This window comes from Electrona antarctica (genome assembly GCF_951216825.1).
Source record: "Electrona antarctica genome assembly, chromosome: 10".
Lineage (NCBI taxonomy): Eukaryota > Metazoa > Chordata > Actinopteri > Myctophiformes > Myctophidae > Electrona > Electrona antarctica.
Window position 1 is genome coordinate 42,666,707 of NC_136791.1, and position 27,793 is coordinate 42,694,499.

General features: G+C 45.0%; 1 protein-coding gene across 1 annotated transcript in view; it reads right to left on the reverse strand.

The window, feature by feature from the left end:
* Nucleotides 1-27,793, reverse strand: part of plekhh2 (pleckstrin homology domain containing, family H (with MyTH4 domain) member 2) — a 62,031-nt gene that overhangs the window by 14,108 nt on the left and 20,130 nt on the right. The window contains exons 3-17 of the mRNA XM_079511531.1: nucleotides 16,750-16,812; nucleotides 15,357-15,509; nucleotides 15,019-15,102; nucleotides 14,581-14,662; nucleotides 14,042-14,239; nucleotides 12,647-13,545; nucleotides 12,388-12,463; nucleotides 9,906-10,000; nucleotides 7,989-8,151; nucleotides 7,365-7,501; nucleotides 6,543-6,656; nucleotides 5,941-6,027; nucleotides 3,217-3,375; nucleotides 2,503-2,583; nucleotides 66-248 (exon numbers count right to left, since the gene is read on the reverse strand). Coding sequence (XP_079367657.1) covers nucleotides 66-248; nucleotides 2,503-2,583; nucleotides 3,217-3,375; nucleotides 5,941-6,027; nucleotides 6,543-6,656; nucleotides 7,365-7,501; nucleotides 7,989-8,151; nucleotides 9,906-10,000; nucleotides 12,388-12,463; nucleotides 12,647-13,545; nucleotides 14,042-14,239; nucleotides 14,581-14,662; nucleotides 15,019-15,102; nucleotides 15,357-15,509; nucleotides 16,750-16,812 — 2,574 coding nt within the window. The remainder of the gene's footprint in view (nucleotides 1-65; nucleotides 249-2,502; nucleotides 2,584-3,216; nucleotides 3,376-5,940; nucleotides 6,028-6,542; nucleotides 6,657-7,364; nucleotides 7,502-7,988; nucleotides 8,152-9,905; nucleotides 10,001-12,387; nucleotides 12,464-12,646; nucleotides 13,546-14,041; nucleotides 14,240-14,580; nucleotides 14,663-15,018; nucleotides 15,103-15,356; nucleotides 15,510-16,749; nucleotides 16,813-27,793) is intronic.

Consider the following 27,793-nt stretch of genomic DNA (forward strand, 5'->3'; position numbering starts at 1 on the left):
TGAAATCTTTTAGTTATTAATACTAATAGATGTGTGCTGTTGGGGGTTTTGATGCCCCCACTGACCTTTTCGTGCCGTGATTCGATGAGCAGGTAGGTGGGGCCTTGCTCCTGCGGGTGGATGGCGATGGTGAAGGACGTGGACTGTAAGCCTTGCTGCCCACACGCTTTCAGGTCCTCGTCGGAGTCACGCGACCTGTCCACCTCCTCCACCCGTGCCTCCCACAGCTTGATCTGACCGAGCGGGAACTGCACAGTAAAAACACACTCAGTGTCAGCCATGGGATCATCAATACCATTTTCGGTTTGTCTAATCTGGTCTGGAGAGAGCAGGAAATTACTCCTAGTCATCATCAGGCGGCCCGGAACCTCCAAAACGATTTGTCTAGTTTAACCCATTTTGGGCGGGAACCCCTTTTGGTGTTTTAAACATTGTTATAATTTAGCTATTGAAAAACAGCAGATCTACAAGCTCATAGCGCGCCACCGCCGTGAAAGTCGTGAAAATGTGTTGCAAATTTGGAATATATATTTTTTCAGAACAACGTTTTTAACTCAAATCTTTGCTTCTGGGGGGTCCCTGGAACAACATATTTTTAGATGGGGGTCGGAGGCCAATTACATATCATTTTTGGGGTCCTTGACATGAAATATTGAGCACCACTGATACAGAAACATGAGGTATTTCAGAATTTAGAAGACATTTTTTTTAATTTTGCCGTCAGGCCTAAATGGGTTAAAATGTGTTTAGTTTGGCACAATCGTTTAGTTCCCTTGTTTGCTATATCTATATTTTATGCTAACTTTTATGCTAACTCAGTTTTGGAATGAAAACCAGGCATTCCTCTGTGGTGGTAAGCCTGGTGACGCGAGGTTACTCAAGGTATGGTCAGACATTTAAGCGTCAGAATAGCACATCTAAAAGCAAGTCGATCCATTTACTTTCATTTCATCGTGTTATCTTCCAGGGCTGTGGGCAGTGCTGCCAACACACGTGTAGTTCGTTTGACTATAGTGCTGTTTGGAATGCACACACGCAACATGAAAATATATGCACTAATAAAAAAAAACATTACGCATGCTCAGTATGAAAACATTGTGATGCAGCCGGACTAATATGAACTGGCACTTCCTGACTGTGCCTTCCAAGTTACAAATGGATAAATTAACACGCATATTGTCCCGTATATGTTTTATGACAGTCAAATAAAGTGAGGTTCCAGACCCACAGGAACGCACCCGGGGTGCCCGCCCGCGTCCGAAACGGTTGAGAAATGACAGAGTTACCGTGTGGCGGTCCCTCTACTGTACCCTGTACTGTACTGTACTGTACTGTACTGTACTGTACTGGCACACCCGAAATCACCATATATACAGTTAATATGTGCGTGTGTGTTTGTGTGTGTGTGTTGGGTTGCGCACAGGTGGTGAAAAACAACCATGCTGTTTTCGTGCTCAGACGCACCCACCCATTTACCCAGGCACACACAAAGCTACTTAAGAAAGTGGTTGCACCACTTAAAAAAATGTCTATTGTGATTATTGGTCTTTATTGGTGTGATGTTGTAATCCGTGTGTCACTACAGGTTTATAGGAAATATTGAATTATGTCACGGTAAATTAGAGTCTTCCCTTCGGTGGTTAATTGGTGTATCAGACCAGGTCATGTGAGCTACCTGGGATGCATGACTGACATCATGGTTGGTGTATCAGACCAGGTCATGTGAGCTACCTGGGATGCATGACTGACATCATGGTTGGTGTATCAGACCAGGTCATGTGAGCTACCTGGGATGCATGACTGACATCATGGGAAAGTGCTAATAAAGGGCTATGAGGGCTAATCAAGGGAATTGAAGGCAGCTGGTCGACCGGTTAGTGGGCAAACGAAACCACAGGATGTGTTTGAGGCTGCTGGATTGAGGATTGCATACAGAGTCAGACCCTTTTTCCTGTTCTATGGAATTAACGCGCGTGTGACTAGACATCCCAAGCTTGTCTGGACTGTCCCGGGTTGGGTGTCCCCAAGTAACAAAAAATATCTGTGAAACACTAAAATAAGTTTTCACCACAATAATAATAGTTGTTTTCAGCGCTTACCGCTTTACATAAACGTTTATCAGGATGTTCTGTTATTTTGGAAGGTGTAGTCATTAGGTGTACTTAAAGCGAAAATAATTGTCTCCAACCCTGATGAAAATGGCTGTGCGTGCATGAATTTGGCACATTAATTTAATGCTCCCGGTTTGGGTGTTTGGAAATATGATAAAATAAGGGTGACGGACGCCTGAGTTTAGGCGTCAGGTATTTTGCCCACTTATGCATTCGATATAATTAACTGTATCTGATGTGCTTCACCGCTGAGTGCAATATTTAGCCAAAAGCCTAGAAAAGACTGATAATGATTCACTGTCCGTGAATTTGTCCGTGACAAATGGCAAATCACATTAAATGAATGACGTTATATGAAGCCAGAGATATTTGGTGTGGTGGTTTATATTACCTTGTCCTCTTGGCTGCGGAAGTAGTACAGCGTTTTACCGATTAGGGCACACCACACTCGCTTAGAGTAGCCATGCTTCACCTGGTAAAGAGACAAAATACATTAATTAAGCTCACAGCATGTCATGCAACATATTGTGAGCAATAAAGCATGTACAGTCGAAGCTATTTTCAGTGCACGATAACTAAATATAAACCAGTATTAAATGTGTTGAATACTGAATACTGGTATGGTATTTAATTCAAATGAGGGACGGCCTGGCTGAGAGTCTCTTATTTCCAAAACTCACTCACTGTATATATGTTTTAACAACCTGTATTATTAGTATATACTGTATAAGCTGTTTAAACTTGTAAGATGTGTGTCATTCATTGATCCCCAAACATAAGGAAACAAATCAGTTCAATAAGGGATAATTGGGTCTTTTAGTTTATTAACCCATTTTGGGCGGGAACCCCTCTTGGTGTTTTAAACATTATGTTATAATTTAGCTATTGAAAAATAGCAGATCTACAAGCTCATAGCGCGCCACCGAGTGGCGCGCTACGAGCTTGTAGATCTGCTATTTTTTTTAAATCGTAAAAATGCGGCGCAAATCTCTGAACATATATTCTTTCAAAGTGAATGTTTTTAACTCGGGTCTAAATGGGCTAATAATGGACGGTTCTGTATTTCAAGGGACGGGTTTAGTTGGCAATCCAAAAGTTCCAGAACCTTGATGAGCAGTCCCTTCATGGCTGGACGGATGTCGGGCTGGGTGAAGAGAGGGCTGGCGGCCTTGACCCTCAGCACGCTCTGTAGGACCCTCAGCCACTCCTCCAGCAGGTTGGGAGAGTCTGCCTTCAGGTAGTACACACGCTTCCCTGTCACTATCTACACACACACGCACACACACACACACACACACACGCACGCACACGCGCACGCGCACGCACACAAGTCTTGTTTTGAAATGAAGTGCGGGTGTTTTTAAATTAATTAAGTAGACTACTGGTGACACTCCATATGTTGATCCTATACCCCACCCGTCCTTCCTCTTATTCGATGTTGACGTCTCCCTTTTGACTGATACCCAGTCCATTCTCTAGACGGGCCTGTCCCAAAGTTATTAGTGCTGCCGGCAGCCAGCGAAAAGTAGAGTTCTCAACAGACCCGAAAATTAAGGCCCCGGGCCCTAACTGGGCTTTATAACTGGGCCGTACCTGGGCCCTAACTGGGCTGGCCCGAGGCCCCGCCTGGACTTACTAATTAGCACACATTTTACACCCTAGTGAGGGGTGCTCTAATCATCGTACATCATCATCAAGAATGGTGGTCCCTTATTGGCCAAGCTGGGTTCCCACCGACATACATATGCCGATTTGCTCAGACACATATTACGTAGATTCTCCGTTCATTGTCAATGGCATTTTTAAGTGGTGCAACCATTTCATTAAGGAGCTTTGTGTGTCTCTGCCTCTGCCTGGCTGCCTGGCTGGGTCTGTCCCTGGCTGGCTGGCTGGCTGGCTGGCTGGCTGGCTGGCTGGCTGTGTACGAGCACGAAAATAGCATTTGGTTGGTTTTCAAAACCAAGTGTCACTGTTGTGCAGCCTAACACACATACATATTAACTGTATATACCGGTATGATGATTTCAGGTGTATCAGTACAGTACAGTACAGTACAGTACAGTACAGTACAGTACAGTACAGTACAGTACAGTACAGTACAGTACAGTACAGTACAGGGACCCCCTTCGGACGCAGGGCGGCTCGCCGGAACCGGGCCAGCACCCTGGGCGCGTTCCTGCGGGTCTGGAAGTCCCGGGGACCCCCACAGAGTTGAGTTGCAACCACTTACTTCACACTGCTGTGATTTTAATGTTTGTTCAGACAACACAAACATTAAAGCTCTATATAGAAGGGGCTAGCGCCCCTCAAAATTAAATACAATTAAGGTCCATAGAAGGGGCTAGCGCCCCTCAAAATTAAATACAATTAAGGTCCATAGAAGGGGCTAGCGCCCCTCAAAATTAAATACAATTAAGGTCCATAGAAGGGGCTAGCGCCCCTCAAAATTAAATAAAATCAAGGTCCATATATGGGCATTCCCAGACCTGTTCTTGGGGTGAGGTCGCTTTTACTGGTATAATGTAATGTAATGTAATGTAATGTAATGTAATATAATAATACTCTACATATATTGTACACAGAGCTACAGTGTTGCTCTCTAGTCTCTACCCTCATTTTTGTGCATTTGTAAGGCAGACATGACAAGAGAAGACATATTTGATATCCATCTGGCGCCTAGGGCGAGGGTACATTTAGCTGGAAATGTTTTAAAATTCCGCCTCCAGCCATTCCATGGGTAAACATTGCATTTCACAATGTTATCTATTCAGCGTGGAACAGTATAGCCTCTAAGTGTTATCTACCGTATGTATTGCGTCATTGCATTAGCGGAAAACATATGACTCCATTCTCTACAATGGTACGCTTTTGTAAAAGATCACACCCGTGTGAACTGAGTGGTGTAAGGTCTTATATAGACTGATCAACTGTGGTCTGACGTAATGTCTGACGTAATGAAATCACTCCCGTGTGAACTGGGTGACCATAGCAACCATGCTCATTTTTGAGTGGTGTAAACCACTCCTACAACTGGCTTTTTGAGTGGTGTAAACCACTCCTACAACTGGCTTTTGTGTGCAGAAAAAAATGAGCATGGTTGCTATGTTCAAAATAATTTCTGACGTAATTAAATCACACCCGGGTGAACTGGATGACCGTAGCAACCATGGTCATTTTTTCTGCACAAAAACAGCCAGTTGTGAAATCACATCCGGGTGTGAGGCTAAATAATACCTTACCTTATATAATACCTTAGACATTACGTCAGACCACAGCTGATCATGCTATATAAAACCTTACACCACTCAGTTCACACGGGTGTGATTTTTTTGGTACGAACAGACACGGGTAAAAAAAAATTGGTACGAACAGACACGGGTACAAAGCCAGTTGTTGGAGTGGTTTACACCACTCAAAAAATCACACCCGTGTGAACTGAGTGGTGCAGTGACGTCACACACTAACCATAGCAACCATGCTCACCTGTACATGGCCCCACGTACAGGTACACACCTGGTACACACGTACAGGTACACGGGTACAGACAAAGCTGGTTATTGGAGTGGTTTGCACCACTCTAAAATAAAAAATCACACCCGTGTGAACTGAGTGGTGCAACTACACATTTATTTATATATAACTATAAAGATTGATTATATAGAGATTGATTCACTCTGACGTGTCAGTAACGTCACATACTAACCATAGCAACCATGCTCATGGCCTGCAGCAATATTCAATACTGAACAACTGTGTTGTCTATGTGACGTCACATTGTTTTAACAGAGCTTACTTAATTGAGGAGCTTCTCTCAAGCAGGAAACAATACCTGGAGAACTTGTTTGCCGTCTCCACGGGTGATGCTGCTAGTGGCGTTGACCTCAATCTGCCCCTGAGGTCTTCTGATGACGTCACTCTAGGGAGACCAGATCAAAGGGAGAGTGTTACTTTTTAGTTTTAGAGGGCAGGCAAAGACATACCAGCAGTAAAAGCACGCATACGTAATCCGTTTTTTTTGCAGTGCATCAATCACGATATACATATAGCCCTATAAGCCTACAAAGCTTCACTTCATGGTCCCTGACTGGCTAACCGGCAGGCTCTTTCTGCCCTGTTCTGACCTGGTTCTGCCTTGTTTATGTTGAATTCGCTAAAACATCATTTTTGGGGGGAAAAAGCTAAAAACAAACGATATGTGCAGTCACCATGCTGCACCTGTGATGTTCCTTTTTACTGACACCAAGTTTAAAATAAGAATTGAACGCACAGAATATCAATACAAAGCAACATTTCAACGAAACGGCAGCCAATGGGTGCAAAAAAAATGGACTATACACAATTGTATTGTGTCAATTTCAAACAATATGATAAAGAGAAAATTATGATACATAGGCTACAACAGACATGGAAAAAACAATGAAATAAACACACTGGTGACTTATAGTAGAGCAGCTCTCCATCTTTAAGGACAAACCAGCGTCTCTTCCAGGTTTTCTTCCAGGTCTTCACCATCTTCAGCAAGTAGCCAGACTTCTCCATTGGTTCCTACATCATGCGATAGGTAGATCAGGTGTCAGGTGAATAGTGAATACGTAGCCATTTAAGCCTGATTTATACAGCTACAGCTGTACTGTACATGTTTTTAATATGACAGTTCTGGTGAAAACTCAAACTCAAACTCAAAACTAAAATAAGATTTGCATTCTCATTTTGTACAACAAAGTGCATAAGACCTTAACCCATTTATTTAAAAAATGTCTTCTAAATTCTGACAGTTTTCCGAAAGATGTTTCTGTATCAGTGGTGCTCAATATTGTCAATATTGTCAATATTGTCAATGTCAAGAACCCCAAAAATGATATATGTAATTGGCCACCAACCCCCATCTGAAAATATGTTGTTCCAGGAACCCCTCAGAAGCAAAGATTTGAGTTAAAAACGTTGGCTCTGAAAGATTATATATATTCAATGATTTGTGCCATTTTTTCACGATTTTTCAAAAATAGCAGACCTACAAGCTCGTAGCGCGGCACTCGGTGGCGCGCTATGAGCTTGTAGATCTGCTATTTTTCAATAGCTAAATTATAACAATGTTTAAAACACCAAAAGGGGTTCCCGCCCAAAATGGGTTAATCTAAGGGGACGTTCTGGGCGTCCATTTTCTTTCTAACCCACTTATGCATCAATAATGTTAGTTTCTCTCTTAGTTTAGTTTAGTTGTCAAGTTGTGTACTGGGTGAAGCCATTCCTTACACTCTTGCCGTTGTCGCTGTTTAAGGAGCAGGTCTTGGGGAGTTTCTGTTCAGGCTCAGAACACTCTGTGTCGGTGGAGTAGGCGTCTGGAGGAATGGCGTAGTCACTCTCTGATGTCATCGAAGACATGGACACAGCTGCCAGCGAGAGGGGTGCAAACGAGTGGTTACACTGGTTAGTCATTGTACGTAATGGGCTCCATTTTCGTCACTGCTAAACCCCTTATCCCTAAACTTCTTTCCCTTTTTATTTTTTACTATTTTGCTAAACATTTTTGAATAGTTAAAATGGCCAGTCTACAAGCTCACAACGTGTCAATGTAGATTGGCTAGTTGAACTATTCAAAAATGTTTTGCAAAATAGTAAAAAAGGCAAAGAAGTTTAGGGAAACACACACACACACACACACACACAAACACACACACACACACACACACACTAAGGCTGTCCCCGAACATTCGGGGTTCGAACCTTCGCACGTTAGGGTTGGCACTCGAATCTTAATTAATGGGCTTGAACCATTCGACCAATATATCTCGGCGAGAATGCGATATGCATAATAAGAGTACTATTACTACTATGACACTTTCCCAAAGTTACGTGCATGAACCCTAAAGGGTATACCTCTCTTCAAGGAGCGGGGGCTGCCAGGGGTGCTGTCCTTGCGGCAGCTGGAGCCAGAGGTGTTGGAGCTACAGAAGGAGCCCTCCTCCTCCCCTGAGCTGGAGGACTCCTCGGAGCTGGATGACTCCTCGGAGAACGGACTGCTGCTCAGCAGCGTGGCTTTCTGCAGGCCAGGGGTCAAAGGAGCATACGTACGTCGGACACACAATGACACGTTTAATTGCACAGTGAGCCATTTTGGGTGGGAACCCCTTTTGGTGTTAGCATTATGTTATGCTTTAGCTATTGAAAAATAGCAGATCTACAAGCTCATAGCGCATACTACGAGCTTGTAGATCTGCTATTTTTGAAAGAACGACTGACATAGGAACATAGCTTCTTCAGAAAACTGTCAGGATGTACAGTAGAAGACATTTTTAGAATTGTCCTCAGGTCAAAATGTAGGCCTGACGTCGAAATTAAAAAAAAGTCTTCTGAAAGAATATATTGAATATTTGTGCCGCATTTTTACGATTTTTGTCTCATCAACACTCACTGAGGAGTTTTTTGGACCCGGACCACCCTATAGCCGTCCGGGCACCTACGTAGGCTGCTGTTGCAAATTTGCCGATCCCGACAACCTTTTGCTGCGTTGTTGTCACTCCCCATCGCTCTCTCCCCATTTCCTATCGGTCTACTACACTACCGATAAAGGCAGAAAAAGTAATAACAACAAATAATAATAATAATAATAATAAAAATCACACCTGTGTGAACTGAGTGGTGCAATTCCCCAACTCACAACAGCGCCACTTTTGCCCCTACTGGTACTCATGAATAGTCATATAGTCACATAGGTGAACGAACACATAGGTTAACACGGCCATTGCTGTTCCTTGGAGTGGTTGCACCACTCAAAAAAAAAAAAAAATATATATATATATACACTGAGGATTTTCTTTTTTTATAAAGATTTTTTTTTTCATCTTTATTTCAGTGGAGAGAGAGGCGGGGATGTGGATATATGTGACTCTTAAAGCTATAGAACTCCATAACACAAACGCAGACGTTCCCATGTGCCCCCCCACTCCCCCCCCCCCCCCCCCCCCGCTACTTCAATTGCCTCTCTGTTTATTTATGTTTTTAGTCATTTTTTTGCTTTATTTTGATAGTGCAGAGTGTAGGAGAGAAACAGGAAACTGAGTGCAGGGCGGGGGAAGGACATGCAACATGCACAGTATGTAAACTGTATGTGTAACCAAGAGGGTCACATTGAGGTATATGAGACCAGTGTTGTTTTCGTCGACTAAAACTAAGACGACAAATGTTCGTCGACTACCTTTTTTCACTGGCGAAAACTAAATAGAAACTAAATGAAAACTAAGCTATGATGACTAAAACTAAGACTAAATATATTGACAATTTCGTCAACAAATAAAAACTAAAATGTTAGGAAGGGACTACTGGACAAGAGATCCAGTATTTTACACTTTTACCAACTTTTACCAACTTGGTAAAAAGTGCAGATCTATAAGCGCACAGCACATGGCGGTAAGCTTATCAGTGACGATAGCCATTATCCACAGATGTGTCTGCAAGCGGAATTGAACCGGGGGCGTTGTGAATTACTGTCACACCATGCAGTCAGATACTGGCTCACCCCCTCCTTTTTAAGCCAACTCGAGTCGTGACAAATCATGACAATAAACACACTATTTTGGACCCAACAAATAATTACAACGAAACAAGCCTTTTACAGCTCACCAGCAGGTAGGATACATATCACTGATACATTACGTGCGTACGTGCGTGCGTACGTGCGTGCGTGCGTGCGTGCGTGTGTGTGTGTGCGCACGACCACATGTGGACGCGTGCGCATGTGTGTGGACGTGCACGACACGTGTGCGTGCGTGTGTGTGTGTGTGTGTGCATACTCACCCCCTTGAGAGTACTGTAAACAGGTGTGGTCATGTTCTTATAGATGAGGGATGTATAGAGAACGAAGGCGGGGTAGGAGGACTGGAGGGAGGAGTCTGCAACATAAAGGACAGATCTGTTATCCAATAGGAGGACTGGAGGGAGGAGTCTGCAACATAAACGACAGATCTGTTATCCAATAGGAGGACTGGAGGGAGGAGTCTGCAACATAAACGACAGATCTGTTATCCAATAGGAGGACTGGAGGGAGGAGTCTGCAACATAAACGACAGATCTGTTATCCAATAGGAGGACTGGAGGGAGGAGTCTGCAACATAAAGGACAGATCTGTTATCCAATAGGAGGACTGGAGGGAGGAGTCTGCAACATAAACGACAGATCTGTTATCCAATAGGAGGACTGGAGGGAGGAGTCTGCAACATAAACGACAGATCTGTTATCCAATAGGAGGACTGGAGGGAGGAGTCTGCAACATAAACGACAGATCTGTTATCCAATAGGAGGACTGGAGGGAGGAGTCTGCAACATAAACGACAGATCTGTTATCCAATAGGAGGACTGGAGGGAGGAGTCTGCAACATAAAGGACAGATCTGTTATCCAATAGGAGGACTGGAGGGAGGAGTCTGCAACATAAAGGACAGATCTGTTATCCAATAGGAGGACTGGAGGGAGGAGTCTGCAACATAAACAACAGATCTGTTATCCAACCCAACTGGAGGGAGGAGTCTGCAACATAAACAACAGATCTGTTATCCAACCCAACTGGAGGGAGGAGTCTGCAACATAAACAACAGATCTGTTATCCAACCCAACTGGAGGGAGGAGTCTGCAACATAAACAACAGATCCGTTATCCAACCCAACTGGAGGGAGGAGTCTGCAACATAAACGACAGATCTGTTATCCAACCCAACTGGAGGGAGGAGTCTGCAACATAAACAACAGATCTGTTATCCAACCCAACTGGAGGGAGGAGTCTGCAACATAAACGACAGATCTGTTATCCAACCCAACTGGAGGGAGGAGTCTGCAACATAAACGACAGATCTGTTATCCAATAGGAGGACTGGAGGGAGGAGTCTGCAACATAAACGACAGATCTGTTATCCAACCCAACGTCCCTGTAGCTCAGTGGTTCCCAAGCGTTTTCGTGTCAAGGACCCCCAAATCAACATTTATTAGGCCACGGACCCCCCATTCGAAAACATATGCCAGTGACCCCGACAAGGGAGGATTTTTACGTCTCCAGCAGTGATTCCGAAACACATTAATTTCAAGGACCCCCAGTTTCACACGCATTATGCTACGGATCCCCGATTTAATGGCATTTCTATCTCTGGTACCCCAATTTATATTGTAAAACCACTGTTAATTTAACTCTGAGAGTGTACAAATGGAACCAAATGGACCCGTTAGGGTCCACCCTAACGGGTCCATTTGGTTCCATTTGTACACTCTCAGAGTTACAGACCCAGACACCATACAAATGATCATTTAGCTGGGTCCCCCCTGGAACTCCCTCAAGTACCCCTGGGGGTCCCCGGGCCCCACTTTGGGAACCACTAGCTGAATCAGAATCATCTTTATTGTCACATCACCGGTTTACAGTACATCACAGGTGTAAAACACATGGGTGAAATTTGTTTCTGTGCAAGCTTCGTTTTACATATTTACACACAGCATATCCATCTGAACATTATGTACATGAGGTATTAGAAATAAGGTGAATGAGCATAGCAGCTGGTATACTGTTCATAAGACTTAGACAGTGGTGCAAGGAGAGTATCAGTGCGTACATGAGACTATAGTGCAGAAACGCAGGCAATAGGACCAACAACTAGTCCTTGACCCATTTTGGGCGGGAACCCCTTTTGGTTAGCATTATGTTATGCTTTAGCTATTGAAAAATAGCAGATCTACAAGCTCATAGCGCGCCAGCTTGTAGGTCTGCTATTTTTGAAAAATCGAAGAACGACAATACATAAACATAGCTTTTTAAGTGGTGCAACCACTTCCTTAAGTGAGTATGTGTGTGGGTGCCTGCCTGCCTGGGTGGCTGGCTGGCTGGGTGCGTCTGAGCACGAAAACAGCATGGTTGTTTTTCACCACCTGTGCGCAACCTAACACACACACAAACACACACGCACATATTAACATATTAACTGTATATATGGTGATTTTGGGTGTGCCAGTATAGTACAGTGACAGTACAGTACAGTACAGGGTACAGTAGAGGGACCCCCACACGGTAACTCTGTCATTTCTCAACCGTTTCGGACGCGGGGCGGCTCGCCGGAATCGGGCCGGCACCCTGGGTGCGTTCATGTGGGTCTGGAACCCCCCCCCCCCCCCGAGGACCCCCACACGGAGTTGCACCACTTACTTCACACAGGTGTGATTTTTCAGAAAACTGTCAGGATGTAGAAGATATTTTTAGAATCTGATCCCAGGTCAAAATGGGTTAAAGGTCCTTGTCTATACCTTTGCTGGCAGGGTCTGTGCAGGACGTCTCCGACAGTCTGATCCCTGACTTAGCCACGGCATAGATGCGACTTTCCTGTGAAGTACATTTGAGATAATCAAGGCCGTGATAAAACATAACAAAAGTGCAAATTAGCATCTCATTGATCTCTTTTCGTGGCATTTTTATTGATGTGTATTCACACCGACTTTTTTTTATTATCATTCTCTGAAACTAAACTAAAGCTAAAAGGTAAAAAATAGGCTTCAGTGTCCTCACCCAGGAGGGGAATCTGTGTAGAGGAGGAGTAGGGGGCTTGCTGCCTGGCGCTGAGCTGGCAGAGTCCTCTGGGGTCTCCTCGGGGCTGCAGGGCCCGGCAGCCGAGCCTGGTGAAAACGACATGGCGCTCGATGCTTGCAAGACGGGGACCCGCAGGGCCATGTTCCTGCCCGTCTCCATGCCGACGTCCTGCTCCTGGTCCAGGTCGGTCTCCTGGGGCCGGAGGGGCCGCAGCATGCTGAGGGCGTTGCGCGTGCGTCCGTGTACCGCTTCCGTACAGACGGGAGGCTGGCTCAGGTGTCTCTTGGCCAGGGCCACGCTCATGACTCCAAACCCGGCCGGAGTCCTCATCCGGGGCTGCTTGGGGGAAGCGGGGGAAGTGTCCCGGGGGTCCTGAGGAGGAGGGTTGGGCCGCTTGGGGCTGAGGGCCGGGCTGGGCTCGCTGGAGGAAGAGGACGAGTCCAGCCTCTGAGACTGGAAACGTTTGCTGAGCTCCTCCGAGGAGCGGTCCTCCGACTCCTTGGTCCCCTGCAGGGCCTCGGCCTCGGCCTTGTCCCCGGCGCTCGGCCCTTCGTCTTCGTTGGAGCCGGCCAGGCTGAAGCGCGGGCGCTCCGTGCGCTGCAGGTCGTCGTCAAACAGGGAGCTGCTGTCGTCGGAGGCCGTCAGGTAGGTCTCGCTGCCGGGGCGGCCCCCACCGCCGTCGCACGACCCGGCTCCGCCTCCCTCTCCCTCCGACGCGGCGCTGGACAGGACGGAGGAGACGCAGCGAGACTCGGGTCCACATGCGTTCTCGCCGATGCTTTCGGACGCGCTGTCGTCCTCCAGGGACGATGACTCTGGAGGTCTCTGGACGACGACGTCTGGTCCCGAGGTCACGTCCGGCTGCTTACCGCACCCCTCTGTGGACAGTGAGCACCAACAACAGGAACATTTTACTAGCTCACACACTTGGGCTCCTTTGGGGACACATGGCATTCAGCAATAACAATGCAACTTTAACACATTTAGGCCTGACGTCGAAATTAAAAAAATGTTCACTCTGAAAGAATATATTCAAAGATTTGTGCCGCATTTTTACGTTTTTTCAAAAATAGCAGACCTACAAGCTCGTAGCGCGCCACTCGGTGGCGCGCTATGAGCTTGTAGATCTGCTATTTTTCAATAGCTAAAGTATATACATAATGCTTAGTTAAAACACCAAAAGGGGTTCCCGCCCAGAATGGGTTAAGATGAATGGGTAACATTTCGTACTATAAAAAGTATCCATGATTGCAACTCCCAACTGTGAAGTTATGATATTCCTTACACTTACAGTACGTACTCTGCTCAGAGTTAAATTACAACACTTTAGGTCTGGTTCATCCGTGGGTGCCTTCCGAAGGGGATATTTCTTACCAGTTTTGTCTCCATCCTCTGTGTCTCCCTCAGGCTGGGTGCTGAGGGTCCTCTGGGAGGGCTCCGGTCCCGTCAGGACCTGGGGACTCTTCCCCCTCACCTGGAAACAGCCAAAGGTGAGGCTGCTGAGGCGCTGGGCCTCACCTGGCCTGCAGGCCGGGGGTCCCCCCCCTACACCCCCACGCTTCTGCTCCAATGCTGGGAGGGACAACATAGCGTTTGGTGTCAGGAGGTAACCTTATATGTCCAAAACCTTAACCGCGCTCCTAATTGGGCCAGTTAACTCAAACGCATCTTCCTCAGATCATAATGTTGTTGTTATGTATTGTTATTGTCAGCACGGTCTGTGCATGAGCATGGCACACCGACATTTCGTTGCTTGTCTCATCTATCCGCCCCAATTCATATTCAGAAAAACCTGCTTCCGATAATATTTCGTTTTACTGAACATTTCCTCCATCATTTCTGATCTGATCCAATGTCCAATGGAGATGAATGCAGAATTTGCAGATAGATAACAGGACTGGAATGGCTCTTACCCTGCACTTGTTTCTGCAGTTCCACAATCTCTGCTTCCTGCTTTCTGTTGGTTTCTCTCAAGGACGCGTTCTCCACCTCAAACTGAGAGAACGACATCAAATGAACAGATGGGTGGTGGATTTGATCCTTTTACTTATTCTAAGACAATTATGAAACCAATGTTTACCCTTTTGTAAAAGAGTGATGCGGGTCATTTTCTTTGCCTGTAAAGTACCAGGGCCATAATGTGTACATCATGATGGAAGGAAGGAAGGAAGGAAGGAAGGAAGGAAGGAAGGAAGGAAGGAAGGAAGGATGGATGGATGGATTGGGTTAGCCTGGCTAATAAGCCAGACTCAAATCACACTGTCGTGTGGTAGGCAATTATTTTTTGCCAACGGCTGATTCGGTCTGGCTTATTAGCCAGGCTAGGATTGGGTACCCTGTATGTATCTAACCTCAGAGAGTTTGAGCATCACCCATTCCTTGATCTTAGCAGCCTTCTCCTCCACTGTCTTGGCATCCTGGATTCGGATCTGTTTCTGAGAAACCACACGGTAATGAAAAATGATATGTTCATTATTATCTCACTCGTACAATTAATCAATGGTTATCATGCATTCACATGGTCATTCATTCGAGGTGTGGGTACTCCCAGGGGTCCCTTTTGAGAGGACTCCGGCCTCCGGGAGGTCCCCATCTAAACGACTGATAGTTAGGAACCAAACCAACCACAGTGTACAAAATGGAACCAAATGAACCCTTGCAGGTCAGATCATGGAGGTGTATAGTATACCTGCTCCTCTAGCTGCTGTTCTAGCAGGGAGATGGCTTCATCCTTCTCCTGGACCAGCGTCTGCAGGTCCTGACAGCGACGAAACAAACCCACCTCGTTCTCTCCAGAAGCAGCACCGTCCGGAGCCTTCAGCTTCTCCTCCATCCACTGCACCTGCAAACAATCACACCTGATTCATCACTAGGGATGGAACTCGATAACCGATACCCGATAAAATCCGATAACAAGCTTATTGAGTACCCGTTATCAATACGTTTTGGGCTTATCAAGCCTGTTATCGAGCATAGCGGCCCATGACGTCATGTTCAAACAATCATGGCAAGAGGCTATCAAGAAATAAATGGAGTAGGGCTTCGAGGAGGGCCAGGAAGATCATGGCTGACCCTGCACACCCAGGCCACAGTCTTTTTGCCCCGCTTCCCTCAGGCAGGAGGTTGCGGTCCCTAAAGACTATGAAGGCCCGATATTCTAACAGCTTTTTCCCCACGGTTATCCGGCTCCTCAACGCTGCTGGTGTCCCCCCCTGACCCCCCCTTTATCCTCACTCCACCCCCACTCAGAGTGGAATGGACTGACTTGTGCTCTGAACTGATCACTTGAACTCTCTGCACTGTATTTTATTCACTATTCTTTGCACTGTCTTGTCCTGTTTTGCACTTGTCCTAATGTTGTAACTGCACTCTGCTGTCCACCAAACCAAATTCCTAACATGTTTACATGTCATGGCAATAAAGTCTTCTGATTCTGATTCTGATTCTGATGTAATCGTCCATGCTGGCACAAACATGTTGATCTAAAAGTGTAGTGAAACTTGCCAATCAGCGCTGTCCGGGTAAACAAAATAACACTTCTTTAATATTATTTTATTGGTAAAAAGGTCAATTGCCTGTTAGAAATGTACTGTATTTGAAGGCCCTAGTAAACGATACTGGTTCTTTTCAGAATTTATTGTCTCCCGTCTTTCCACAAAATAATAGAAAATGCTCGATAGTGGGCTCGATAAGAACCCGGCTCGATAAGTCTTATTGATAAGGTGATCGTTATCAATAAAAATTAACGAGCTCCATGCCTATTCATCACTCACTGATTCCCCTCAACGACAAGCTCCTTCAGGCCCCTTTTCCACCAAAAGAACTGTGGTTCCACTCTAGATTCTTGGTTGCTTTCACGGAACCTGGCAGCCATTTTTTTGGTTCCAGTTCCGAACCAACTTTTATGGTTCTGAACCAATTCATTTTCACACACACACACACACACACACACACACACACACACACACACACACACACACACACACACACACACACACACACACACACACACACACACACACACACACACACACACACACACACACACACACACACACGTGATGTAATGATATGTATCCTACCTGCTGGTGAGCTGTAAAGGCTCGTTTCTCTGCATCGATGACCTGAGCCTCCAGCTGCTGAATCTGGGAGAGAAGAGAACACAGTTCAATAATTACTAATATGACGTCCAATATGACATGACGTGTGTGTAACATACATCATGTGCACACGGCCAGTCTACAGTACATGTACGCACACATGCACGTCCAAAATCATGTGAGCTTGTAGACCGGCTATTTTCACTGGTAACCTGAAAGTCTAGCCCAGACTATATTATTAAACTAGAAAAGTCGCAATTTTGAAAAATTGCAAAGTGTGGTTGCCGCAGTCGCTTACATAGGCCCCTCCCACTAATATTGTCAGCCACTTACAATGTCACGTTACCCCTGTGATCATGCGTAAGTATATGCACTTGAATAGTTTGGTCTTCTGCCCCTGCAAGGTAAATTTTGTCTTTATAAATGATTGTAAAACATAGATTGGTTACGTAACCAACAACAGCCTATTGGCTACTACAAACGTTATGCAAAGCTCGGCCAATCACAGCGGAAGTTAGGTAGGTTACTCCAGAAGAAGAAAGTGTGACAATAACTAGTGTGGTTGCCATTTGGGCAACCACACTATATGATCTAATTATATATGTTCATTAATTAGTCTGGTTGCAACCACACTAATTATATATGTTCATTAATGAATTGTCTCCACCAGGCCGAAGGTTCAAGGTTCAAGGTTCAAGGTGTTTATTGTCACACAGATGTACAGGTACAGCATTGTGAAAAACTTACGTTGGGTGATGCTCCACAATACACATAAGTAAAAAAGTAAATAATTAAATAAGTATAAAAGTTTTAAAAAGTTTAAGGAACTTAAAGGCATGGGGAGAGAGTATGTTTTGCACTCCGTGTGTCCGTGTGTGTGTGTGTCCGTCCGTCCGTCTGTGAACAGCTAATCTCCGGCACCGTTAACCCGGTCGATGCCAAATTTTGCACACACACTCCCTGGATGCCAACGATGAACCTCTGCCCCAAAATTTCCAGAACGGCCTGTTATAGCGCCACCAGGAGGCTGCTTTGTGCAAAAAACGTTTTTGGACAGTACACCTACAGATTTTGTCCAAACATCACAGATCTGTGGATAACTTTGTATGCCAACTCCCTAGAGGACAAGGAAAAACCTTTGCCTGGAATTTTTCACATCTGCTCTTTATAGCGCCACCAGGAGGCCGACATATGTAAAACACATTTTCTAATATTAATCCTTCACATTTTATCCAAATTTCACGCAAATCGGTACACATGCTCTCCATAGTCATGTGATCAAGACTGGTTTGTTTGTTTTCTCATAATCCACCCTCATTGGCTACGATTGGCTTCTGAACTTTTCAGGAGTAGCCCGCTTTGTACCCGTTTTGTACAAATCTCCACAACTACTCAACGCAGCGTCCGATTATGGTGAAACTGTGCATGCATATATATTCCCACTAGGCTTTGGAAGAAATGCCACTTGACAGTTTTCAAATCAGCCTCATGGTGGCGCTACAACAGGCCAAGCATCACACACACACTCCTATCCTCCTGGTGGAGACCTGTGCCCAGAAGGGCACTTTTTCTAGATATATAGTCGTTTATATCATAATTAAGAAAGTTTTATATATTTGGGATTAGACCCAAATATCTCTCCTGTCAAGTTTATACCCCCTTGTGTTTTTTAAGGTAGTACGAAAGGAAAAACAAATGAAACTAGATACAGTGCCCCTCGGGGGACAGGTCTCCACCAGGGCAAGTCAGTTTGTGGCCTCCTGGTGGCGCTATAATAGGCCAATGTGAAAAGGGTGCCATTTCTTCTTACGCCTTGGATGGCAATTAGATGATATGAGGCATTTTGTTCCAAAAATGTGTTTTGCAAAAATCCACCTGTTGGTGGCGCTGTAACAGGCCAATGTGAAAAGGGTGGGATATATTCCTCAGCCTAGTAGGAAAGTCTGTGAAAGATTTCACGTGAATTGCACGCTGCGTTCATGATTTGAGGCATTTTGTTCCAAAAATGTGTTTTACAAAAATCCATCTGTTGGTGGCGCTGTAACAGGCCAATGTGAAAAGGGTGGGATTCCTCAGCCTAGTAGGAAAGTCAGTGAAAGATGAAACCTTGAGTCAAATGTGCCAATGAAAAATCACACCTGTGTGAAGTGAGGGGCGCTCTTATCATCGTACATGCATCATCTCATACTGGCCAATCAGAATGGCCGTTGCCTGTGTTTGGTTAGCTGATTTGCTCGTTTACATATGACATACATTTTCCCTTCAATGTCAATGGCGTTTAATGTTTTGATGTTTAATTTACATCATAAAAGGCGGAATTCTGACGTAATTTCTCCGTTCATCATCAATGGCAAAACTTGAGACGGCGGGGACAGAATTTTGCGGACATTTGACCGGAATTCTCTTACCGTGGTCAATGGCAAATCTTGAGACGTATGAGGACAAAAGCTGTTTATAGGAGGGACTAGTGTCCCTTAAAAAAATCACACCCGTGTGAAATGAGGGGCGCTAATATATTAAAGTCTAACTCATGTTGATTAGGTGATGTAATGGTGATGTAAAACAAACGGTGTCAACACAAACATTAAACGCCATTAACAGTTAATTGTTAATTGTTTAATCCAGTGTTCCACCGTGCGTAAAACGCTATACCCGACATTTGTTTAATGCGTTTAATTCGCCGTTTTAAAATAATTAAAAAGAAACAGCAGATTTATCCGGGACCTGATGACGAGGCCGCCGCGTTATGATGACGAAACCGGAAATCAAGTCATCATCTGGGCTGCTAGGGCTTCTGGGAAATTGAGCCCAATGTAAGTGGACGGGGGGTTTGTTTGGACTACAACGCCTCATGGAGGCGGATCCTGTAGCGCATTGTAATGGCCGCTGGTGCTGATGATCATAACGGATTTTCGTTGTTGAAAGCTGCAAATACTTCAGCGTATGCTCTAAAGGTAATAAAACAATCTCAGCAGCGTAGAATATTTGATTAAATAGCGGGTAGCGCGTTTTTTCTTTTTTTTTTAAAGATATTTTTTTGCGGCTTACGCCTTTTATTGGTTTTTTGAAGGGACAGACAGTAGACTGACAGGAAACGGGAGAGAGATGGGGGAAGACATGCAGTAAAGGCCGTGTCGGGCTCGGGAGTCGAACCCGCGGCACACTGCGACTGGATTACGACTGGATTACGACTGGATTACGACTGGACGACAGTCGGGTGCCCAGACGGTTACGCCACCGCCTGGGCACGGGTAGCGCGTTTTATGGAGTCAAACTGTTAACAATAAAGAGACAATATGACATAATGAGTTACATTATGACGTAAATTTCCCTTCATTGTCAATGGTGTTTACAAAACAAACATTGAATTAAAGAAAGCGTCTTTCGAAAATCTGTCCTCTTCATCCGTTTTGTACAAATCATCCTTATACATGTTGGTAGTCATGGTTGCCAGTTCCCACCTGATGTTGTGTGTGAGGTCAGACTGCTCCAGACTGTAATGAATAGCTGCTAGCTTGCATAGCGTCTTCAGACTGGGACTTAAGTCTAGGACAAACAGGTCATTTTCATCTTCGTATTCATCACAAAAGACTATGACGCGATCTCCAAACACGCAACAGCTTCTACCACAATATGGCCGTGGGCCTTTACCCATGGGCTCGACCTTCTTCCAGGAGAAGGTCTCTGGATTGAATCTCCACATACCTTGGGGGCAGCGCCGCAGACCTTGGCTGTAGCCATCGAGTATGTACAGCTGTCCATTGTGGGCAAATGCCCGATGACCAGTGCGTCCTTTTGGAAGAAGCGCTGGAGAATTAGGCGTGCTCAGCCAGAGCTCGGTCTCCGTGTCAAACACCCTGATGGTGTCGTAGTCGGTTTCCGTCCTTTCATGTCGGCCGCCGAATACAAACATCTTTGTCCCGATGGCGGTGGCGGAGTGCCGGCCTGACACTGGCAGGGGAGCGCCTCTGGACTTAATTAAAGACCAGAGCATCGTTGTGGTGGCCAACTTATAGATGTCTTCATTATATTGTATATATGTTATTGTATTCAATCTATATCCTCCATAGATATAGATTGAATCCCTCACAGCACAGGACGAGGGGAACTTCAACACACCTGGGGCGGTTCCAGAAACACTGGGCTTGAACCATCTGTGGGTGTCGACGTCGAATGCATAAATGACGTTTTTGACATGATAGATTATGTTTTCTATTAGCAGCATGGGTGCGCATGATCTTCCACGGAAAAGCTCACTGTGTTCTCTTCCGGCTGTAACAGAGGGCAACCGCGTCCAGCTCATGGACACCGTGTTGAAGATGCGCACGTCGATCGTCTGATCTCTCTGTCCTTCGCCTTTGTTCCGATGCAATCTGAACGAGTACACCTTGTGCCCTACGGCCACCTTGTGCTTCGAGTTGGGGGGTGTCCCAACTCTATGATCCAGATGGAACGTCCAACGCAACATTGTGCGCACGCACACACACACACCCTCAATTAGCTGTTTAAGAATAGAGCTTTGGAGACTTCCGATCCTCAGAAGTCAGAGTTAAGAAACCAGTCTAGTCTACTAAATCTCTTCTGATTCTTCTTTATATAGGGTCTGACTTGTCACGATGATGATGCCAGGCGTGTATATCCATATATGAGGTTTCTACATTAGAATGATGTCATTGCTGGATGTCGATGTCGTCCACATATATGGAGCCATTTTTACACTCTCTGAGTTACAGACCCATAAAGGTCTATTTTGTTCCTAATTATCATTTAGCCGGGGACCCCCTGGAACTGCCTCAAGGACCTCTGGGGGTCCATGGACCCCACTTTGGGAACCACTGCTGTAAGGGATTGAGTGCCATTGATAGTTTTGCTACACGGACCTGTTTGTATGTGACACACATTGATAGTGTTGCTACACGGACCTGTTTGTATGTGACACACATTGATAGTGTTGCTACACGGACCTGTTTGTATGTGACACACATTGATAGTGTTGCTACACGGACCTGTGTGACACACTCACTTTGGTTCCGACCTGAAAGTAAACAGTCAAAGTTGAACACACTCTCCGTCTTATTATTATATGTGAACTTACAAGGTACAACTACAAGGTTTACACAACAGCATCACTTGCAAACTAGATAAAGTGCCCCTCGGGGGACAGGTCTCCACCAGGGCAGGTCAGGTTGTGGCCTCCTGGTGGCGCTATAATAGGCCAATGTGAAAAGTGTGCCATTTCTTCTTATGCCTTGGATGGCAATTGGATGATTTGAGGCATTTTGTTCCAAAAATGTGTTTTGCAAAAATCCACCTGTTGGTGGCGCTATAACAGGCCAATGTGAAAAGGGTGTGATATATTCCTCAGTCTAGTAGGAAAGTATGTGAAAAGATTTCACGTAAATTGCACGCTGCGTTCATGATTTGAGTTTTTTTGTTCAAAACGGGGCAATCCTGCAAACTTTGAAAGCCAATGTTAGCCAATTAGGATGAAATATGAAATATTGGACAGATCCGGCTTGAACACATGACTATAGAGATAGTGTGTATGTGTAACGATTTTCTCCTGGTGGCGCTATAACAGGCCATTCTGGAAAATTTGCTGGTAACAGACGGACGGACACACGGACAGACTCACACACGGACGGAGTGCAAAACATACTCTCTCCCCATGCTTTCAGCCTGGTGGAGACAACATACTCTCTCCCCATGCCTTCGGCCTGGTGGATCTGAAATATGGAGATATGAGGTTTCTGCTTGATAGCAACACTATGGCTAGGCTATGCACAAAAACAAATTTCACCCACATTTTTTGAGTGGTGTAAACCACTCCTTACAACTGGCTTTGTTAGTTTACGTGTCTGTCCGTACCAAAAAAATCACACCCGTGTGAACTGAGTGGTGTAAGGTCTTATATAGACTGATCAGCTGTGGTCTGACGTAATGAAATCACACCCGTGTGAACTGGGTGACCATAGCAACCGTGCTCCTTTTTTGAGCACAGACAGACAGACAGACACGTAAACTAACAAAGCCAGTTGTAGGAGTGGTTTACACCACTCAAAAAATTAGCATGGTTGCTACGGTCACCCAGTTCACACGGGTGTGATTTCATTACGTCAGACCACAGCTGATCAGTCTATATAAGACCTTACACCACTCAGTTCACACGGGTGTGATTCTTTTTACTATGTAAAACCGTGATGTGACAATAAAGCTGAATTCTGATAGGCCAATCCCCCCTCTCCTCTGACCTGAAAAGAACCATTTATTTCTCTAGATAGAATGTTGACAGAGCCTCTGTGGTGACGTATATCAACCCCATTTCAACCCAAATCCACATCCAAGACAAACAAATATGTCTTTGAAAGTGATGCACGCTCTACAGACTAGCGTAGTGGAAGACAATCACACAACTTTGGTTTATTTTGATTTCTTTTCTGTAAAAAAAAAACATCCACAGAGCTCGTTTGAGTTATCCACTTGCAACAAATTGACCCTTTTTGGTCCCATATTTTGAAAGATTTTGAAAAGCTTTCGCCTAAAATGACATGACCGAAATAGGGACACCAGTTTGAAAGTGGTTAAATTATTAAAGATTTCTTATTTTTTCTTGTACATCTTAGCTTAGAGTATTTTTTTAAAATTCACACAGATGTTGTGGCACACCCACATAAATGTGTGAAGAAATGTATTTCCTGTCCTGGTATGAGTATAGTATTGAAAGAAAACAACATACCGTACTGGGTGATAACAAGGGAATATATTGGTTAAAATACGGTTGAATATTTTACTCCGAAATGTAGTATACGGGAAATATGTTTTGTTTTGTTTTGTGTAGTTAATCCATGGGCATTCATTTTCTGTTGACAAGGTTTGATCATGGGGGGGAGCTGTGGGGAAAAAACATGTTAGCAATAGTTCCAGGAAGTGAGGTACCAGGAACATCTATAAAAGTACAGGAAGTGAGACAGCCAGGGGTTCCATTTTAACCCATTCTAGACGGGAACCCCTGTTTTAACTAAGCATTATGTTATGCTTTAGCTATTGAAAAATAGCAGATCTACAAGGTCATAGCGCGCCACCGAGTGGCGCGCTATGAACTTCTGATTGTTATAATGTAACAGCCCAAAATATAGCCCCTCTCGGCACCCTCCGTAAAGTTTCTGAAATGTGGATGTTACTTTACGTAGGGTCCCTCTGCAGTTCGTAAGCCCACAATAGAACGCAGCTGTACATACCCTCCGTTGCGGCCGTGCTGCGGCCTGGTGGTGGTGGTGAGATGTTTCAAAAGAAGCATAAATCGGCTATAGGAGACAACGGAAACGTCAGAGAATTTTCATTTGGCGCAGAAGCGGGACCGGGACTGGCTAGCTGAGACAGAGCAGATCAGAGGCAGGAACGTAGGGACGCGCAGCTAGCCAGTCCCGGTGCTGGAGGCGGTACAATGGGAAGTCAAGGAAGGAAGGAAGAGAGAATTTCAGAGGAGCCAAAACGGTCAAACAAAGATTTAAAATACTTAACGGCTTCTGCGCCAAATAAAAATTCTCTGACGTTTCCGTTGTCTCCTATAGCCGATTTATGCTTCTTTTGAAACATCTCACCACCACCACCAGGCCGCAGCACGGCCGCAACGGAGGGTATGTACAGCTGCGTCCTATTGTGGGCTTACGAACTGCAGAGGGACCCTACGGGTGAACGATGAAAAGAGCTCAACCGGGGTCCCGAGAGGGGCTACCCAAAATATACCACTGGCCGAATTATACCCAGTGGGCTAGTCTGTTTTATACCCTGGGGTATACAGGTATTCTGGGCTATATAATAGGCTAATCCAGAAGAATGTGTTTTTCATTCATTATGTTGTTCACATAATTATTTTTGAGTGGTGTAAACCACTCCTACAACTGGCTTTGTTAGTTTACGTGTCTGTTCGTACCAAAAAATGAGCATGGTCGCTATGGTCACCCAGTTCACACGGGTGTGATTTCATTACGTCAGACATTACGTCAGACCACAGCTGATCAGTCTATATAAGACCTTACACCACTCAGTTCACACAGGTGTGATTTTTTACATCAGAATTGATAAAGTTTGGGTTAAACAGATTACTGTCGGTGTCAGAATATAGTGCTTTAACCTTTTAACAAAAACCTTTTTGTTTTTATTACCCAACAATATCACTTACCCTACCTTAAATGGTGGGGGGTTCCTGCTTCATCTATCTCTACGCTAAGGGGTTCTTGGCCTCTTCAAAACTTTGAAGAGCCCTGAACTACAAAAAGCACAACAATGGACACAACTCTCTGTGTTGCAAGCATGGTGTACGGGTGTCACATCTACCATGGTGCGGCTGTAGAGAGAGCGGCTTTGTGAGCTGTGTGTGTGCGTGTGTGCGTGTGCGTGTGCGCGTGCGTGCGTGCGTGCGTGCGTGCGTGCGTGCGTGCGTGCGTGCGTGCGTGCGTGCGTGCGTGCGTGGACTGTTCTGAGGTCAGTGTCGGGGTGTCACATATACTGTACAAGGCCTCTGTGTGTCTGATTTGAGGACTGTGTTGGGAAACTGTTAAGAATGTGCTAGAATGGCACACAGGCTGACAGATCTACAGTACCAGAACAGTGAGAACACACACACACACTCTTGTGATACTTTTACACATAATAGCGCACACATACGAGTGTGTGCACACACACACACATACACGAGTGTGCGCATACTGTATGTGTCTGTAATCTCTATACATGCATTTTGTGCGTGATTGTGTCATGTATGCATACACAGATGTATGTATGTACCACTGACAAAGACTAGAAAGCTAGTCACCCTAAAGAGATCATAGATTGATGGATCAGTAGACAGATGTATGGATGACGCACGCACGCACACACACACACACACACACACACACACACACACACACACACACACACACACACACACACACACACACACACACACACACACACACAGAGAGAGAGATGCACATGCATGCAGAAAGTCCCAGTGGGAACAGACTAGGCAGTAGAGATGACTTAATGAGCAACATTCCTCTTGACATTCCTGGGTTCAAAGTGCAGGAAGCGGCAGGCAGACCACTGTCTTTCTGAGGGAGATCTCTAAAAACCCCATTCATACTTTGTCGCGTGACGGTGTCGCGCGGCGGAAATAGCCCGACCCACAAGCTTCACAACGCGTCGCCGCGCCAGGCGCCGCCGCCATGCAGCGGAGCATAAATTTGGCTAAAAAACCACATGCAGCCTCTTCTGGATGAGAGACGGAAGGATCCAGAGTGTTCATTTAACCCATTTTGGGGCGGGAACCCCTTTTTGTGTTAGCATTATGATATGCTTTAGCTATTGAAAAGTAGCAGATGCGCTACGAGCTTGTAGGTCTGCTATTTTTGAAAAATCGAAGAACCACTGGCATAGAAACATAGCTTTTTCAGAAAACTGTCAGGATGTAGAAGACATTTTTAGAATCTGATTTCAGGTCAAAATGGGTTAACTTCCATTTGTATTTTGTACACTCTCTGAGCTACAAATGGATAAATTAACACAGCGTTATATTTAAATTCCTGAAATGATGCTATAACATCAGGGGCCTGATAGAGGACTTTAGTGGAGCGGCTCGCAGACCTAAAGTTCAACGATGTGTATGTGTTGGACTATAGCAGACCTCTAGCTCCCCCTCCAATTTTCCTTCAGTTCCAGAAGGTAGTTTGAAAGCGGACCCAGCCCTGTCCAGAGACTGTTATATAGAACCACACCCTAACAGAACCACTCACTGTTTCCACTGGAAGGCCTTCCCTGGACCCAACTGCAAGCAGGCACATTCTTTATGACCTGTGTGTGTGTGTGTGTGTGTGTGTGTGTGTGTGCGTGCGTGCGTGCGTGCGTGCGTGTGCGTTCATAACTCAGTGTATAGTTACACTTTTTTTTTAAAGACTTGTTTTTGGCTTTTGTGCCTTATTGATAGTTATTATATTTATATATATTATAGTTACAGTGAAGACGGAGAGAGAGAAAGGGAGAGACATGCAGCAAAGGTCGTCATGAACGGGACTCGAACACGCAACGTGCTGTAAGGCCAGAGACTATATGTGGCATGCGCCTGGACCGCTAGGCCAGCAGGCGCCCTGTATAGTCACGCTTTTAACTTGTTAAGCATATTTGACTCAGGTTTACAGGTGTAAAACAGTGGGTGAAATGATTTGTCCAAATAATTTCACCCATTTGTACAAATAATATAATATATAAAACAAGCAATGCAGAGGTGGATATTTAAAAATGACACTAAATGAGGCAGTTATTATTGTATGTTTCCATACACCGTAAAATCCTCAGTGTCAATTTCACTGACAGAGTGTCAAAGGGTGGATGTAGGAAGTTGAGTTTTTTTCCCTTTTTTTTTCTTCCTTTAAATGGAGTATTTCCAATTTTCTAACTTTTACTTCTACATTTACCCCCCTACATTTATTTGAAAACTTGAGTTACTGGTAACCTTGAAGATTGTAGTATTTTACAAAAACATACAATAACCACTAAAGTCTTCAGCCCCATATTCTGTATACTTTGGCTTTTTGAGAATAAAAGGCATTTTATTTTAATGTACTGGACTTTTGATCTACATTGTGGTATTGATACTTTTACCTACAGTAAGTAGTAAATGGGAGTACCTTTTTCCACCACTGGAAGTAAGGTAGAGTTGTGGTACTTTCAGAGGACCCTACAGACCTGCAGTGTATTTATAAATGCAGGAGTGATCCTGTTTGAGCCAGTTCGCGCCACTCTGTCTAATATTGTAGGACACGCGAGAGGACAAGGAGAGTGGACACACGCACGCACACACGCAGAAAGATGGCAGAGGCGGTGGTGTGCAGATGTGTGCCATCTTTGCGACCATTTCTGTAGGTCCTCCTGCACTGTGCCACAGACACCAAACCATTTCTGTAGGTCCTCCTGCACTGTGCCACAGACACCAAACCATTTCTGTAGGTCCTCCTGCACTGTGCCACAGACACCAAACCATTTCTGT